This window comes from Martes martes (assembly GCF_963455335.1).
Source record: "Martes martes genome assembly, chromosome: 15".
Classification (NCBI taxonomy): domain Eukaryota; kingdom Metazoa; phylum Chordata; class Mammalia; order Carnivora; family Mustelidae; genus Martes; species Martes martes.
This window is the reverse complement of record NC_137903.1, coordinates 26,623,235-26,639,271: the sequence shown is the minus strand read 5'-3', so window position 1 is coordinate 26,639,271 and position 16,037 is coordinate 26,623,235. Positions and strand designations below refer to the sequence as shown.

Sequence of the window (16,037 nt, the reverse complement as noted above, 5' to 3'; positions counted from 1 at the left end):
GTTGGAGCAAGAGCCGTTGCCTCAGGGGCCGAGAGCTGGTTAGACGCGAGGATGCTGGGAGGCGCTCGGCTTCCCCAGCATCCGGTAACAACAAGACGCCAGGCTGAGAGTGTGTGCAAAAAAGAGAAGGAAAGTTAGGGAAACCAGAAGGGGTGGGAGAGACATGAAAGAGGATACGAGCTTGTGTCTCAGTGACTAAAGGCCTCCGCCTTCACGGCTCTGTCAGACAACAGCAGAGAGGCAGGCCTGAGTGAGTGAGCTGCCTGGCCTCGGCTTCATGTAGGGAAAATCTGAGCATTTCACACCAATGGTTAGTCGGCCTGCTTCTTTCTTCATTCCAATGTCTTCATCCCCTGCCTTCTATTATCTCCTCTGCCCACCCCCCAACACCCGCTCCCCAACCAGTCTCTCCATCCCCCAAAGAGCAGAGCGTCTGGATGGCACCCCCTGGAGGATAGGCTTTGACCTCCAAACTGCCTTTCCGTGGTTCGGTGAGCAGGAGAAAGCTTTGTGACTCTGGAAGGGGAATCTCTGGGGCATAGGGGGAAGGAAAAAGTCATTTTCCCAAGACTCGGTCTCTCCTTGTGTGTAGGAAGAAGAGACAATCCTCGTGAGATTCTTTGGGTCTAGACAGAAGAGTTGCATGAATCCTTCTTCTTCTGTAGAACTTCTCCACATTGGTCCTCAGTTCTGCTTGCCCTCTTCGGAGGAAGAGTGATGTCTTCTGAGGGGGAGCTAGGCCAACAATCAGGAGGAAGGTCTGGGCCCAGACCAGAAAGGGCAGACAAGGGAAGCCCTGACTGAATAATAAAGCATTGCCTGTGGGCTTCTTTCAGAAAGCTAAAGACGATTGCTGTGGATTTGGATCGAGTAGAGCAGAATGTTGGTGGGAACTTCTATTTCACATTCCCTCTGTACCCCGCGACTTCTCTGCAGAGCGGAGGCCGTGACAGGGATCCAGAGGGTTTCCCGTTCCCTCTCAGCCGTATTCAGGAGCTGGGGACCCCATGGCGGATATGACAGACACGGTCCTTCCTTCCCTCGAGCTGATAAGAGGATACACAGAAACGAAGGCAATTTCAGAAATATCGTCACGGTGCTATGATGGGGAAGAGCTGGGTGTGATGGAAGCAGCCAGGACAGGGACCTAAGCTGAAGGGACTTGGAAGGTGAAGGTGACTCCTGTACATCTGATTGTCTGGGGAGGCTCTGGCCTGGCCTCGTTCTGTGGTAATTGCTACCGCTCACTGAATGCTCCTGATAAAAGATGCAAGCATGTTTGCCTCACAGAATCACTGAGCAGCCGCTAGGTTTGGGGAGCTGAAATTCTCTGGGGAATAAAAAGCAGGAAGGGAAGGAATCTGTTTTAAGACAATCCAGCCCAAATTATGATTCTGGTTCATGAACGGCAAGATTTGGGGTAAAATTTCCTGCCACCCTAAGATCTCTTACATTCCTGTTCCCAAGCCTTGGGTCAGTGACATGTTCTACCAAGTGTTGTCCATTTTTCCACAAGCTGGGACGTGCAGGGATGGGCTCTGCCTCCATGGGGCAGATTGAAATTTCCAGTAACATCTTCAGTCTGGAGAAAAATTGAATACATAGCCCCAGTGATAAATAATAAATGTTTACCTGCAGTACTACCACATTACTATTAGTACCTCCAATGCTAGTATTATTTACATAGTAAGGTAGGCAAGAAATGGAAGTGGATGAAGTAATATAAAAAGTTCTGGTATTTCTCCCACACTCCGGCAGACGGATGTATGCGCCCTACTTAGAGACCACTGCTTTAGAGAATGCTAGTGTTGGGGGGGAGGCAAGAACCAGGCGAGCGAATATGGGATGGGGGGGATGTGAGAGGAAGATGGCAACTGGCTTCTTTGGCATTTTCCTCCCTATCTTTAGAGCGTATGGTGTGTTTTAGAATATCTGTATTTAGGAGTGCATCGATTTCAGAGTGGAAGTGTAGCCAAGCTCCTTCTCTTTCCTCCAGCCCGCTGCCCTGTGGCCATCACCTTGAACTCTTGCCCCAACTTGACTAAAGATGCCAAATAAATGATCCCCAAAGCGGTATGTGGGCCCGGCTGCGGAGGCCAACAGTTGGGCCCGCTCTGCCCATCACGCTTTGGGCAGATCTCTTAGCTCTGCTTTGAGATGTGGGAAGGACTCAAGCCAGAAGAATATGTTGGCGGGAAGGGAGAGGGTAGAGGTGGGCAGACCAGCTCAAACAGCCAGAAAGCAGCTACGCCGTGATGGAAGTAGTTGAGGCAAGTCCAGTAGCTTCATAAAAGAAATACTTCGTACTTTATAGAGGGGTGGGAAAGGCTTCCTACCAAGCCCCCGGGAAGCAGCATCAACATCTGGAAGGAGGAGGGCGGGTGATGGAGAAAGAGCAGAGTGAAAGTGCCCTCCGTCTGTCCCTCCTTCCCCTGCAGGGAATTCCGAGTTGCATCCTGGGAGTTCCCTGTCGGGTTTGACTTACATGCCCAGGGCTGAACAAACAACAGTGTGTGACCGCTCTGGGCCTTCTCTTCCCAGCCCAGCCCGAGGCTCAACGAAATCTGTTCCGCCCCTCCTTGCCTGGAGCGGGGCTTCTGGGCTAGCTGGCATAATGCTGCCAGGCAGGGGCCAGAGAAGTCTTGAGGAGGAGAAGGACGAAGGCTTCCTGGACCCGAGAACCCTCCCTGCTCACTCCCCTTCCACCTTGCCAGGAGCCCTTTGTGCTGCATTCCTTTGGGAACTCTGCAGAAACTCCTGCAAGTTCAGTGTTGTTCTGAACTTTCTTCTTGCCTTGCATTGAACATCAGCTGGGAAGAAAGATAGCACTCCCTCCTTGGCTGAGGCAGATGTCGCGTCTCCCCTTGGAAGTAGGGCTTTCGCTCTTTTTATTTAGCTCCGAGGTGTGAGCACCAGGGAGCGTGACACTGGAGGGACACGCGCGCGCACGCATTCAGTGTGGGAGCAGGTGGCCGAGCAGAGGGCTACAGGGGGCAGACGAGGGGGCTTTCTTTCTTTGCACCCCCTTGGGAGTGTGCAGAAAAGGCATAGAGTGGAGGGCCAGACAGCAGGAGACGTGCTGCCTTTCTGAACTGAGAATGAGGAAGAGGCCATTCTTCCCGAGGTTTGCCACCCCGGACAGACGGCTTTATCTCTAGGAGACGGAATTCCGGCAGACTGAGAGCCATCTCCCAGCTCTGGGTGTGGTGAGCTGCAGGGGCTGATGTAGGGAGATGTTCGGCCTCTTCGGGAAGTGGCATTTGGTTAAAACCTGTGGTCCCTGTACTGATTTTGAGCTCCTCCTCCCCTGAGCCCCCAGTCCGAGGTGTTTCAGGTAGGACTTGAAAAGTAGTGTTTCTTTCGTTGGACTTGAGAGGTATTCCAATGTCTGTTCTCATGCACCAAAGCCGACCGCCTTCAAATCAACCCGAGAAACCTCTCTCCTGTACTAGCTGTGTGGGAGAAGGTTCTGCTGTCTCTTTGGCAAGGCAGCATAACTCAGACAGCTGGGAAGTCCCTCCTGATGTCTAACCTCGCCCCACCCTTTCTGGGGCTGGGCTGGTTCTCATAAGGGGTGCCTCTGCCGCAGTCCTTGGCGTCCTAGGGAGGATGGCCGTGGCCCTTCCCTGCTGGACCCAGGCCACTGAGGGCTGGGCTTGCAGCCTCTCCTCTCAAGCACTGATTCCCTGCACAGGCTCACAGCAGACGCAGATTTTCCACCACTGCCTGCTGGCAGGGGCCGTGTAACTCCCCAGCATGGGTTGGGGTGATGACCTCACAGCCTGACATTCTTGTCGCCTCTCCCAGCTCATGTGTTCAGTCCGGTTCTTACGGCCAAAAGTACTCCTGATTTGGGTGGGGCTTTCTCGCTCATGTTCTTGGGGACAAAGATTCCTCTCATTTTTATTTTTTTAATGTATTTCTAAGGGAAATCCTTTTCCTGCGTTTCCAGCATTCTCTCCCTGCCAAGTGTTCCTTCCCCTCTCCAGGAAGCTGTGCAAGTATTTTAGATGCAACTGCAGAGATCGGGGACTCAGACCCTCTCCTTGGTTGGCTGACTATTTCTTTGAAATTACAGCTGCGGAGAGCAGGGCCTGAGAGCCTCTGGGGGCAGGAAGAATGGAATGGAAAGCCCAAAATTGGGGATTGGCTGAGCTCCCGGTCCCGCATGGCTTTCCCGTGCCCCGCCACAGGTCCAGAGAGAGGATTCCCAACGCTGTGAGGCTCCAGCCCCTACCCACCCTTCCCCACCCCGTGGCACGCTGGGAACTGGGACAGCCACTTGCCAACTTAAGGTAGCCACCACAGCAGCTGAGGGTTGCTTAAGGTGGAGTGGACAGAGGAGAGAAAATGGCAAAAAGGCAGTAAGCTTGTGACTCTGAGAGCATCTAGGCAGGAGCCAGGCCTGGCCTTTTGTTGCTCTCCTTAATGAGGCTCGTTTGGTTTGCTTGGGTCCAAAAGGGCCATCATGGACCTTTGATCGAGTACCAGATCCATAGGCTGGACTCTGACGGGCCTGGTGTCACCAGCTCTGAGGACAGGAAGAAGGCAGGACTAATTCAGCGCAGGCACGAACAGTGGGAACAGGGCTGACTGGCTTCGAGGCACAGATGGGAGCGGCAAGTGGGCTGCTCTGCCCTGAAGGAAGCGGGGTGACCGACCATCCTGTCGGCCTGGGACCGAGGGGGGCTACAGTTTCCGTTAGCGGGGGGAGCGGGGCAGGAGCCTGAGTGCCACCGCCTGGGAGGTCCCAGGCTCACCAGGGACCAGTCAGTCACCCGCAGTGCAGCCTCAGTGTAGCCGCTCCCCACCCCTGGGCCCCTTCGGTGTTTGGCCTGGCATCCAGCTGCGGCCCAGGGTGTGGTGTCACCTCTGCCGACGGCTTACATAACCTCCCCAGGCCTTAGTCGGCTCCAACGAAAAATGGGGTTCACAGTAGCTGCCACCTAGGGGTTTGCGGTGTCTGGATGAGAAGACACGAGCGTGCCCGCCGAAGCATCTGGCACATAGTGATCACTTAGATGTTAGCAGCCTGATTTATTACTCATCCATTCAGTTCATTCAGCACATTGGTATGCGTGCCATGTGCCAGGCACTGCTATAGACCTAAGGGACAAAGACAAAAGTCCTGCCCTTGTGGAGGGCGACAGACAGACCTCCTAAGGGAATGCGTCACAGGCTGTCTCAGGGAGAAGTCCCGTGGAGGGGAACACTGACACAGGACAGGGGCATGGAGTCCTGGAGCAGAGAAGCCACAATATTAAATAGGATGGTCAGGGTCGGCCTCACTGAGAAGGGGACATGTGTGCAGAGACCCCAAAGATGTAAGAGAAGGAGCCCTACCTCGCCCGTGAGGAGCCCGTTGAGCCAAGGAGAGCTCACGCAGGGCCCCGAAATAGAAGCTTGTCTAACGCACTCAGGGAAGGGCAGGAAGGCTCGCCAGTCTGGAGCTCAGCGAACCAGGAGCAGACAGTAGGAGTTAAAGGGTGGGAGGCCGCGGGCTCTTAAGGGGCATTACAGAGCATCATAAAGGCTTCGGAGCCCAGTTTCAGTCCCAGTAAAAGCCAGCAGAGGATTCTGAGTCGGTGAGTGGCAGGGGTAGGTTTGAAGAAGATCATTCTGGCCACTGTGTTGGGAGGACTGGGCACAGGACAGCTAGGGTGGGAGCAAGGTTACCATTTAGAGGATGGCTGTCATCACCCAGGCGAGAGACAGTGCCAGCTCAGACCAGGATGGTGACAGTAGAAAGTGAGACGTGAGAGGACCTTGGGTATTCTTTGAAGATAAAGCTACCAGGACATGCTGGCTGCTTGGATAGAGTGAGGAGAGAGAGAGAGGAGGCAGGGGTGGTCATGGGTATTAATCTGAGACCAGAGAGGGCAGGATGACCTCACATGGGGGCTTTTAGTCAGATCTTTGTTGTCACTGCTCTTGTTTTGGCCTCTGCTGGGCCCTTTGGAAATCCCTTGAGATGATCTCTAATACCTGCTGTGTGCTTTGCCCTCACCTAGTTAAGGGAGGAATGGCATCTCCTCGCTGCTTCCCAGGGAGATGAACAAAAGATCAGAATTCCTTTCTCTCAGGCCGACCTGGCCTCCAGTACAGCAGCCCCAAACTGGCAGAGCCTCGGGCCCTCAGGTCCTTGGGGAGAAGGAACCAGCCAGGACCCCCTGGCTGCTCGGCCTCTGCCTGCCTGGGGGTCAAGAGGCCCTGCCCAGAAACACTCCTTTCCCAGGCCCTTGCTTTCCCTTCCCACTGGGAACCTGACTTCTCAGAGCGGTGGACACAGGGAGCCTCTGGGAAGCAGCCCAATTTGCTTCCAGTGCCAAACCCCCTCCCCTGCGGAGCTTGGCTGTGCTGCTCAGCCCTGCTCAGCTGGAGGCTAGTGTGGTGCATCTGGGTACCAGAAGCACTGGCCGCCCAGAGTGACCTCCCTTCCCCGACTGCACAAGTGCAGATGCCCGTCCATCCCCCAACACTTCCCCTCCACGGAGGGTCCTGCGTCCATCCTCCCATACAGCTGAGGGTCTCGAGGACCTCCCCTGTTGGTTTTGGTTTCTGGGTAGAGAAAGGGAAGCCGTCTCAGGCCCTGCAAGCAATACCCCCTTGGGGACCTGTTTTCCCATTTTTCAAAGTCTTTCTGTCCAAATGTCTTCCTTAGGGCTGACCCAAATCTCTCCTCTCACCGTGTAAGGTACCACTCTGGGTCCCGTGGAGTGGAGATGAGGAGTAGAGGTTTGCCCACACGCCATGCCCCGGTCCCCGCCAGGGGAATAGCCCCTCGCATGGACCCCAGTGTGAGGACGTCCTCTGCCCTCAGTAGCTCCCCGTTCTCCTTGCTTTCCCTCGTGTGCTGTCACGCTTGCTGGAGTGCCCCTGTCCTCTGATTCTAACTCTCCTCTGCAATGACCTTTTTCCAAGACAAAGGTCACCCTCCCCTCCCCCTGCCTATGCGTGGGAGCCCATGAACAGGGCCGCCAGCAACTTCACGTGTGAAAACCCTGGCTTACTTGCTGCTGTGTGTAAACAACTTTAATTGAAGTCTTAGGATTTCCCTCCTTCCCTGACAGCCCAGCAGAGGGGCCCAAATATAAGGCCTGAGATAAAGAAGGCCCAGGAAACAAGTCTGCCTGTCCCTCCCCTCGCCGGGCACGTGCCTAGACCCTGCAAGCGTGCTCACATAGGACGTGTGTGGTCACGGGGAGATGCGGGTAACCGAGCACTGCGTACTGTCTGACGTCATGGCTTCACCTTTTTGTTCTTTTTTTATTCAACATGAGTAACAGTGGTCCTGTTAATACCTAACTTAGTCTCAGTAGTACTAAGTACACAGTACTTAACAGTGATAGTACCTCTTAGCGCTAGGTGTCTGTGTCTGTGTGTGGGTGGGGGACTGACAAGGAGGGAATGGGCGCTGCACCTGGGCATCCAGAGTAGGAGGCTAAAAGCCCCTCCCGTTGATCTCCTGAAGCCCCTGGAACTTGGAATCAGGACAGCTGGTTGGGCCCTGTCTGCCAGCCTCCTAGCGTGACCTTGAGCAGAGAGCTGCTTCTTTCGGGCCTTTGTGTGTGTGCCAGTGGATGGAAGCTAACTCAGTTTTGAAATCAGCAACAGCAGATACATGTTTAATGTGAGAGAAAAGTTCTGTCAGCGCCAGGAACCATTTGAATGTTTGTGTTCTTAGAGCTGGAACCTGCAGCCTTCTGGTGAGAGGAGGTGAGGTTTCAGATCCCGGGGAGCTCACCCTGGACACTAAGAGCAGTGAAGGACCCTCTGTGACCATCTTGTCCCAGTTTGCCCATTTTGAGACTGAAGGTTTCACAGCCCTCTGCGTCCTGGGCAAACTGGGGGGGACTGGTCACCCTAACTGGATCTCCTACCTGCGCGGAACAGGAAGCAGAGAGGTCTTTATTTCAAGAAGCTTTTGGACCGCATTCTCCCATCATTCATTTCTTCCCCTTGTTTTTCTTACCTGTTCCTCCCACTCATATCTCCATTTCAGGTCTATCTGGGAACCCTACGGACCTGGAGAAACGTAAGCAAGTGTTTGGACAGAATTTTATCCCCCCCAAAAAGCCCAAGACCTTCTTAGAACTGGTGTGGGAAGCCCTTCAAGATGTCACACTCATCATCCTGGAGATCGCAGCCATCATCTCCCTCGTCCTGTCCTTCTATCGCCCCCCTGGGGAAGAAAATGAACGTGAGTGTCTAGAACAACCTGGCGTGACTCTGATCCGTGTTCTTTCCACCCCCACCAAAAAAGCACTAGTATTCATGATTGACAGGTTTGTAGCTTAAAAGTTGACCCTTCTTTCCAGAGTGGGTTCTCCAGAGAAAACCAATGAGCAGCTAGTCAGCCTTTCTTCAACCCATCCTGATTCCAGTGTCTTCTTCCCCTTCTCCCACCAAATCCTTATGCAGAATAGCAGAAGTCTTCTACCCTCACCCAACCACCAAAACCTGCTTCTCAAAGTGCTCCCCACCAATTATCTGGCATTATGGGAAATAGCAATGACCTAGAGCCTGAAGCAGGGGCCTGGCCTTGTTGGGAATCGTAAGTTCTGTGCATATTACTGGCCGGTAATTTGTACTGATGTGCTTTGTGCTACTTACTCGTTAACTTCTTTTGGGCTAACGTGAATGCTTATATCGGTGATGACATGACGCCCAGCCCTGCTGTCCTCCAGTGTCCTCGAAGGATAGATCATCTGCCCAAGGGTTGTGTCTTCTAATTATTCTCTTTCCCTGACTTTCCATTCTGGGGGGTTGTGGAAGCACTCCTCCCATTTTTAGTGTTCACCAGTGCCCCCTGATGACCCTTATGTTCTGTCCTTTCCCGGGGCCAGAGTGTGGTCTGCCTGTCAGTAGCCCAGAAGATGAAGGAGAGGCGGAAGCTGGCTGGATTGAGGGCGCAGCCATCCTGTTCTCCGTGATCATCGTGGTGCTGGTGACTGCCTTCAACGATTGGAGCAAGGAGAAGCAATTCCGGGGGCTGCAGAACCGCATCGAAAAGGAGCAGAAGTTCTCTGTGATCCGAAATGGCCACATCATCCAGCTGCCTGTGGCGGAGATCGTGGTGGGTGACATCGCCCAAATCAAATACGGTGAGAGCTCGTGCTTCTCGAACCTATGTCATCCTCCCCACCTGAGCGCTGGGTCCTTTGGCACAGGGGGCTGGGAATCACTGAGGACCCAGAAAGATAAAAACCCCAAACCGGCATTAGCTTCTAGGTTAGTCGAAGGAGGTTGTTGAGAAGGATTCAAAGAAAGAAGAAAGTCTCCCCAAAGAATGTCACACCTGTACCCTGTGTGTCTCAGGGTTAAAAGTACATGATGTTAAGGTCAAGGGAAGGTGTTGGGGAAGCAATTACTGTTTGAATTTCTAAGGAGTCTTATCTCAGGTGGTGAGAGATGAAGCCGTCTTTCAGAGGCTTTCCCGGTGCCATCTGGGCCATTGTCCTATAGGTAGGGCCCGTGGGAGCAGCCCTGAGATGGGGTTGGATGGTCCCCACCCTCTGACATGCTCTCCCATCCCCTCTTTCCCTGTCGCCCCTTCCCCTCTGCACACTAGGCGACCTGCTGCCTGCAGATGGGATCCTGATCCAGGGGAATGATCTCAAGATTGACGAGAGCTCTCTGACTGGGGAATCAGACCATGTCAAGAAGTCCTTGGAAAGAGACCCAATGCTGCTGTCAGGTATGGCCTCTGGTTGCTCCAGGCCTTGCCCTCTATTCCAGCCCTGCCCCATCTCCTTCCCCTGGGTTCATTTGGGGCAGGAGCATATTAGTGGGTTGAATACAAGGTTATCAGTCCATCGAAAAAGAGGTTCTCTGTGAAGCGAGTGCTGCAGGGGCCTCGATAGGGCTCTGCTGGTTAGTGGTTGGGCAATGAGGGAAGGAGCCTTGCCCTAAAGCAGCTAGACACATTTTTCTCCTTACCCCCCAATTTGCTTGTCTATTTTAAATGGGCCCAGCTCTTGACCTTTTCCTGCTATCTGCTGAGTATATCATTATCCATGGGGGAGGAAGGAGAGGGACTGTTTTTTTCTAAGTTTGTGTTCCACACCAAAGCATGGCTAGGTACAAAAAACAGCCCTCCTACCATCTTCTCCTTTCTCCTATAGGGACCCATGTCATGGAAGGTTCTGGCCGGATGGTAGTAACTGCCGTGGGTATCAACTCCCAGACCGGAATCATCTTTACCCTTTTGGGAGCCAGTGAGGGAGAAGAGGAGGAGAAGAAGAAAAAAGGTAAGGTGATGTGGGATGAGGCTGTGAACCCTCCCGTCCCCACGGCCAGACTAGGAAGCAAGGGAGCAGACGTGCATGGGAGGCCTGGTGGGAAGAATTTGCTGGATGAAGAATGCAGATATCCAAACTTCTTGCGGAGATAAAGATGTCGAGCCTGGCTCCCCAGGGTGCTCTGATGAAAACCAAATCAGGTCGCCTTTGAGCCTCAACTCCTGTGTGTCTGTTCATGGGTTGTAAAGGCGAGAGATGTAAAGCTTGCCCCAAATGAGCCGGCTGGGTGCTGAGGCCCCAGCAGGCCTCTGCGTAGTCCCCCAGCGCTTGCCCCTTCCTCCCTCAAACATGAGGCAGTGAGCGAGCCGTCCAGGCTGAGGGAAGGCTGCTGAAAGCCTGGGCTGTCAGTGGAAGAGAGACACAGCTGGGAGAGCGAGAACACAGAGGTAACGTCTAACCCCAAAGTTAGTCCTTTGCCGTTCACTTGCTCCTAAAGGAAGGACAAACAAGGAAGGAAGGTAAATGAGAAAAAGATACTAAAGAGAGATCGACCTTTCCCTCAGCATTCCTTCTTCCCTTGGAAAGAGAAGGATTTCTGTCACTTGGTCGGAGGACCATCTGAGGCTGTTCCGTGGCGGGCAGTTTATCAGAAGGAAACAGAACCCGTTCTGTCGGGAACTAGACTGTAAGCCACCTGCTGATGAGGAGGGAGCCGGCCTGGTGCTGGTGAACGGACACAGAGATACCTTTCAGAGCCTCTGCCATCAGGCAGAACCGGTTCCAACCTCTCACTTTCTAACCCCTACCCCATTTCTGCGAGTGATGGGACTCGAGCTGGGAGCAGCCTCCCAGCAGCCCCGGCGCAGGTGTGCGCTCACCTGCGTGAGAGGTCTGGTCCGCATCCCGGTGGTCCTGCGCGCCCCGAGGAGGCATGGATGTGAGCAGAGACATGAACTTCCTTTCCATTCCCTTCCCCGCCACTCCACCCCTTTCTGCGGTGGCCCTTTTGGGCTCGGAGCGGGACCAGCAGATCGGATACCTGATCTCTTAATAGTCACCTTGGGTCTCCACCCCACTTTTCTCTTTCTTGTTCAAACAGGTAAAAAACAAGGAGTCCCTGAAAATCGCAACAAAGGTAACCTCTCCACCCACTCATTTACCATGTCTACCTGCCCACACTCAAACCAGACCTTTCCAGGCCATCTGCCTTCTCCCTTTCCCTCTCCATAAATCTGTTATCTGCTGTCGGGGCCTGATGCCTCATCCTGAGGAAGGTGCAGAGATTTTGGGGGTGGTCACCAGGTCCCGGTCCCCGTCTAAGACTCGACAACAGCACCCCCTGCTGTTGTCTCACGGACCCTCCTGTCAAGGTTTCTCTTGAGGAGCAGGTGGGAAGGATCTGCTCTTCCCCGGGGCCGCTGAACTCCCCGCTTCACCGCCCTAGGCCGGATTTAAACACCCACAGTCATGGTCATGGTCATGGTCATCCGTTTCCGGGCTAGAAGACTTCAGGGTCCCAACAGTGGAGGGAGTTGGGGTGGGCAGTCCCTGCACCCTCCTCTTGCTAGCTTCCTCATCGGTGTCCTCTTCTGGCCTGGATCCTTCTCTGCTAGTCTTCTTGGGGTGCTTGGACAGAGCCCGTTCTCTCTACCTCTCCCCACCTCCTTCTTTGTTCTCGCCGTCTGTCTTCTTCCTCCCGATCTGGTGTGTGTTTCTTTTTTGGTGGCTGTGTTTACATCCCGTCTCTGTCTTGTTTGTGGAGTCTGACAACAGAGACAGTATCTCAGGAAGGGCATCGTAAGCAAAAGCTGAGCTGCGCAGGGGTGAAGCTGGAGGGGGAGGGTGGGAACCGGCCAGAAAGGCTCTCTTGAGACAGCTACTGGAGAATTTTTTTCCCTTTGTACCCACGTCATAGTAGTCTTTAGGAATAAAGTCATCACATTGGAGAAGCAGGGCCTCGCAGAAATAATTCTTTAATTTTAGGTCTCTTTAATTCTTCTTTGGAAAACAAAATGGATTTATATGTCTGTCTTTATCCCTCTCATTCCAGAGGGTCCCTCCTACCAGCTTCTTCCCTCTCCCCCAAAAGACTTAACCCTCCCCGCTCTGTACGTCCCCACCTTTGTCAGACAGGGGAGAAAGGACATTTCCTTCCCCAGTCATTCAACTGCTATAAGAAGGAACTGGAAAATACCCTGTTTGGGGGTCTGTGTTTCTTCCCTGATGGTCTAAAAAGAGAAAGAGATGAACCTTTTAGCAGAGCAGACTAGGACCCTTATGCTCTGGAAAAATCTGCCAGCCTTCCCTGTCAGCCCCTTTCTGCACTAAAGATTCACTATTTTAAGCGCTGAATTCCAGGAAGGATGGTTGTTGGTAAGAGCACTTAGTGGCATGACTAATCCTCTTGCTGGAATAAACCTGGCTTGGGGCTCTGAGGTGGTGCCAGGAAGCTGCCACCGAAGAGGAAATCCATACCCTCAAAGCACTCCCGTTTCCTCTCCCGTTGTCAGAATGTCATTCTAAAGGCCCTAGCAGAGGGTGGAAGTCATGTCCCTTGCCTGGCATGGGGTGAGAGTGGCCAGAGCTGATGCTGGGGGTCCAGGTGACTTCCAGGAAGGAGACAGGAGTTTTGGTTCCCATGCGCTCGCTCCTCGGTCCTGCCAGCTCGTGCGCTCACCTGTCCCGTTTGTGTGCACACCCTAGCAAAGACTCAGGATGGAGTGGCCCTCGAAATCCAGCCACTCAACAGCCAGGAGGGGATCGACAATGAGGAAAAGGAGAAAAAGGTGACCAAGCTGCCCAAAAAGGAGAAGTCGGTGCTGCAGGGCAAGCTGACGCGCTTGGCTGTTCAGATCGGGAAAGCCGGTGAGTAGGGCAGAATTTTCTCGTTACTGGGGCCACTCCAGATCCTCGCCACTGTGGCTGTCCTCCTTCTGTCTCATCCAGGCCGGCAGAAGGAAGCTGACCCTTCCCAGGGGCTCGTGCAGCCCAGGGTGGCTGCGCCCCTCTCTCTGCCCCTATCTGGCTAGTCCCTGGGCCTCTCTGGAGAGAAGTGTGCGCCTGTGTGCGAGGGTTAAAGACCCTGCGTGGTCTCTTCCCTCCCAACAGAAGGGAGATAAAAGACTTCTGTCTGACAGGGGAGATTTACTTTAGCAAGAAGGAGACCTGGCCGACCACGCACCTATTTCATGTATTGGCTTGTAAATCCCTTCAGGAGGGAGAAGGCTCCTGTTTGCCAGCGGCAGTGCCCTAGCGGAGGGCTAGTACCTGGCCTGGCAAAGCGCTATGATGAACGCAGAACAAGGACTAGAGGAAGCGGGCAGACTGTGAGTTCCAGAGGCTCTTTCCAGAGGAGGGCGTCACTAGGGGCACTCTCGCCTATCGTGAGAGGAAGTGGCTTCTCCAGCCCCTGCCTCTACATTCTCTCTCCACCTTCTGTTGGGGGCTGGGGCAGGGGTTGGAGGAAGAAACAAAAGGAAGAGTGCCCCTTCCGTGGACACACCTCTCAAGGGACCACCTTGTACCACCGTCTCGTGTGCTCCAGACCCTGACCCACTGCCTCATGTGCTCCTGACCCTGCCCCGCTGCCTCATGTGCTCCTGACCCTGACCCCTGTTTCATGTGCTCCTGACCCGGAACCACTGTCTCATGTGCTCCTGACCCCAACCCACTGTTTCATGTGCTCCTGACCCAGAACCACTGTCTCATGTGCTCCTGACCCCAACCCACTGTTTCATGTGCTCCTGACCCAGAACCACTGTCTCATGTGCTCCTGACCCCGACCCACTGTCTCCTGTGCTCCGCACCCTGCCCCTCTGTCTCATGTGCTCCGCACCCTGCCCCTCTGTCTCATGTGCTCCTGACCCCGACACACTGTTTCATGTGCTCCTGACCCCGAGCCACTGTCTCATGTGCTCCGGACCTTGCCCCTCTGTTTCATGTGCTCCTGACCCAGACCCACCGTTTCGTGTGCTCCTGACCCTGCCCCTCTGTTTCGTGTGCTCCAGACCCTGCCCCTCTGTGGACCACAGTCAGTCTAGTCCCATACATTCTGCGTGGACAGCTCACCTGGGATGTTGTTAAAGCACGGATTCTGATTCAGGAGGTCCCAGGCAGGGCCAAGATTCTGCATTTCTAACAAGCGCCCAGGTGATACCAATGCCGCTGATCTGCTAACCACACGTTGAGTGGCAATCTCTGCAGGGCACTGCCGTACCCACTAACCACGTGTGGCTGTTTGTTGCCCTTTAAATGAATTACAGTTAAATATAAGTAAACATTCAGTGCCTCCATCACATCAGCCTTCTTTTGGTTGGTTGATAATCACACGTTGCTAGCGGCTACCGTATTGGACAGTGCAAAGGGAGGACATTGGAAGCATCGCAGAGAGTTCTCTGGGACAGCATTCGTCTAATGTAGTCATTCAGTTCCAGTCCCCAGCTGATGGCGAGCACATGAAATCTCTTGTGTATCAGGTGTACGTGGAGGACATGAATTGCAGTGTGGAATCAAGTTACTGAGCCTTGCACACGTATGTGAAATATTAAACAGATCCCACTAACCCCTCCTGTGGTCCAAGAACCCCTGCCTTGTTCTTTAGGGAGTGCAGGCTACCTGATGGCCAGCCACTGGTCCCCTCTCTTGTTTCAGTTAACGTTCCAGGCCAGGCCCATAGGAAGGAAGGCAAGTCTAGTGCTTTGTACCACCCGGGGAGGGAGTGCTTCTTTGAATTTTGGACCCTAGGCACCTTGTTTGCCTCACCTTAGCCCTGACTCTGCTGAAGCAAAATTCAGAAGAATACGCTTTTATTGAAATAATCACCTCTAACCTTGCTCGGATGTTCTTGCATCATTAGGCTCTCAGGAAAAGCAAAGACCTCCCCCCCCACCCCCGCCCCAAGACTATGGTCTGAAGCAAAGCTTTTCCCAGATACTGAGCCACACAGGGTGCCCAGATTCTGATCCCCTCAGCCTTCGGGGTGTCCAGGCAGCCCCCAGCAATGTTGGAGCCCCCAAGCCAGCTGCTTTCTGACCTTGAAAAAATTCTTCCACTCATACCAGTCTGTTGGACCACCAACTTGTCCCGGCTTACTGGGAACTCTCTTGATTTTACCACTGAGAGTCTCACATCCCAGCTGCTCAGTCTCAGGCAAACCAGAATAGTTGGTCCCCCAGCAAGGGTGCCCTTGCCAAGAAACCCTTTGTGGGGAGGTCGGTGTGGGCATGGGTGAAATAGGTGATGGGGATGAAAGACGGCACTTACCATGATCTAAATAAATAAATAAGATGAACATGTTTTAAAAATCATAATTGTCTTTTGATCTTTTTTTTTTTTAAGATTTTATTTATTTATTTGACAGAGAGAGAGATCACAAGTAGGCAGAGAGGCAGGCAGGCAGAGAGAGAGGGGGAAGCAGGCTCCCCGCTGAGCAGAGAGCCCGATGTGGGGCTCAATCCCAGGACCCTGGGATCATGACCTGAAGTGAAGGCAGAGGCTTTAACCCACTGAGCCACCCAGGCACCCTCTTTTGATCTTCTTTAAAAAAAAATCTGTGCCTCATGTTTTAAAAATCATAATTGTCTTTCGATCTTCTTTTAAAAAAAATCTGTGCCCCAATTTCTTCATGAAAGGGGATGATAATACTAACTTAACCTCCCAGGGGTTTTGTGAGGATTCAATGAGTTGGTACACGTGAAGTGCTCGGGCCTGTATAGTAAGCACTATAGAAATATTTGCTCAGTGTAAACATATACATTATTGTCATCTTCTGTCTATGCCATGATAAGAGAAAAGTCA

The 16,037-nt window shown here is 53.3% G+C and overlaps 1 protein-coding gene across 1 annotated transcript in view; it reads left to right on the top strand.

Moving 5' to 3' along the window:
* Positions 1-16,037, top strand: part of ATP2B4 (ATPase plasma membrane Ca2+ transporting 4) — a 94,173-nt gene that overhangs the window by 46,964 nt on the left and 31,172 nt on the right. The window contains exons 3-8 of the mRNA XM_080824119.1: positions 8,003-8,200; positions 8,847-9,104; positions 9,572-9,697; positions 10,125-10,250; positions 11,341-11,376; positions 12,945-13,106. Coding sequence (XP_080680245.1) covers positions 8,003-8,200; positions 8,847-9,104; positions 9,572-9,697; positions 10,125-10,250; positions 11,341-11,376; positions 12,945-13,106 — 906 coding nt within the window. The remainder of the gene's footprint in view (positions 1-8,002; positions 8,201-8,846; positions 9,105-9,571; positions 9,698-10,124; positions 10,251-11,340; positions 11,377-12,944; positions 13,107-16,037) is intronic.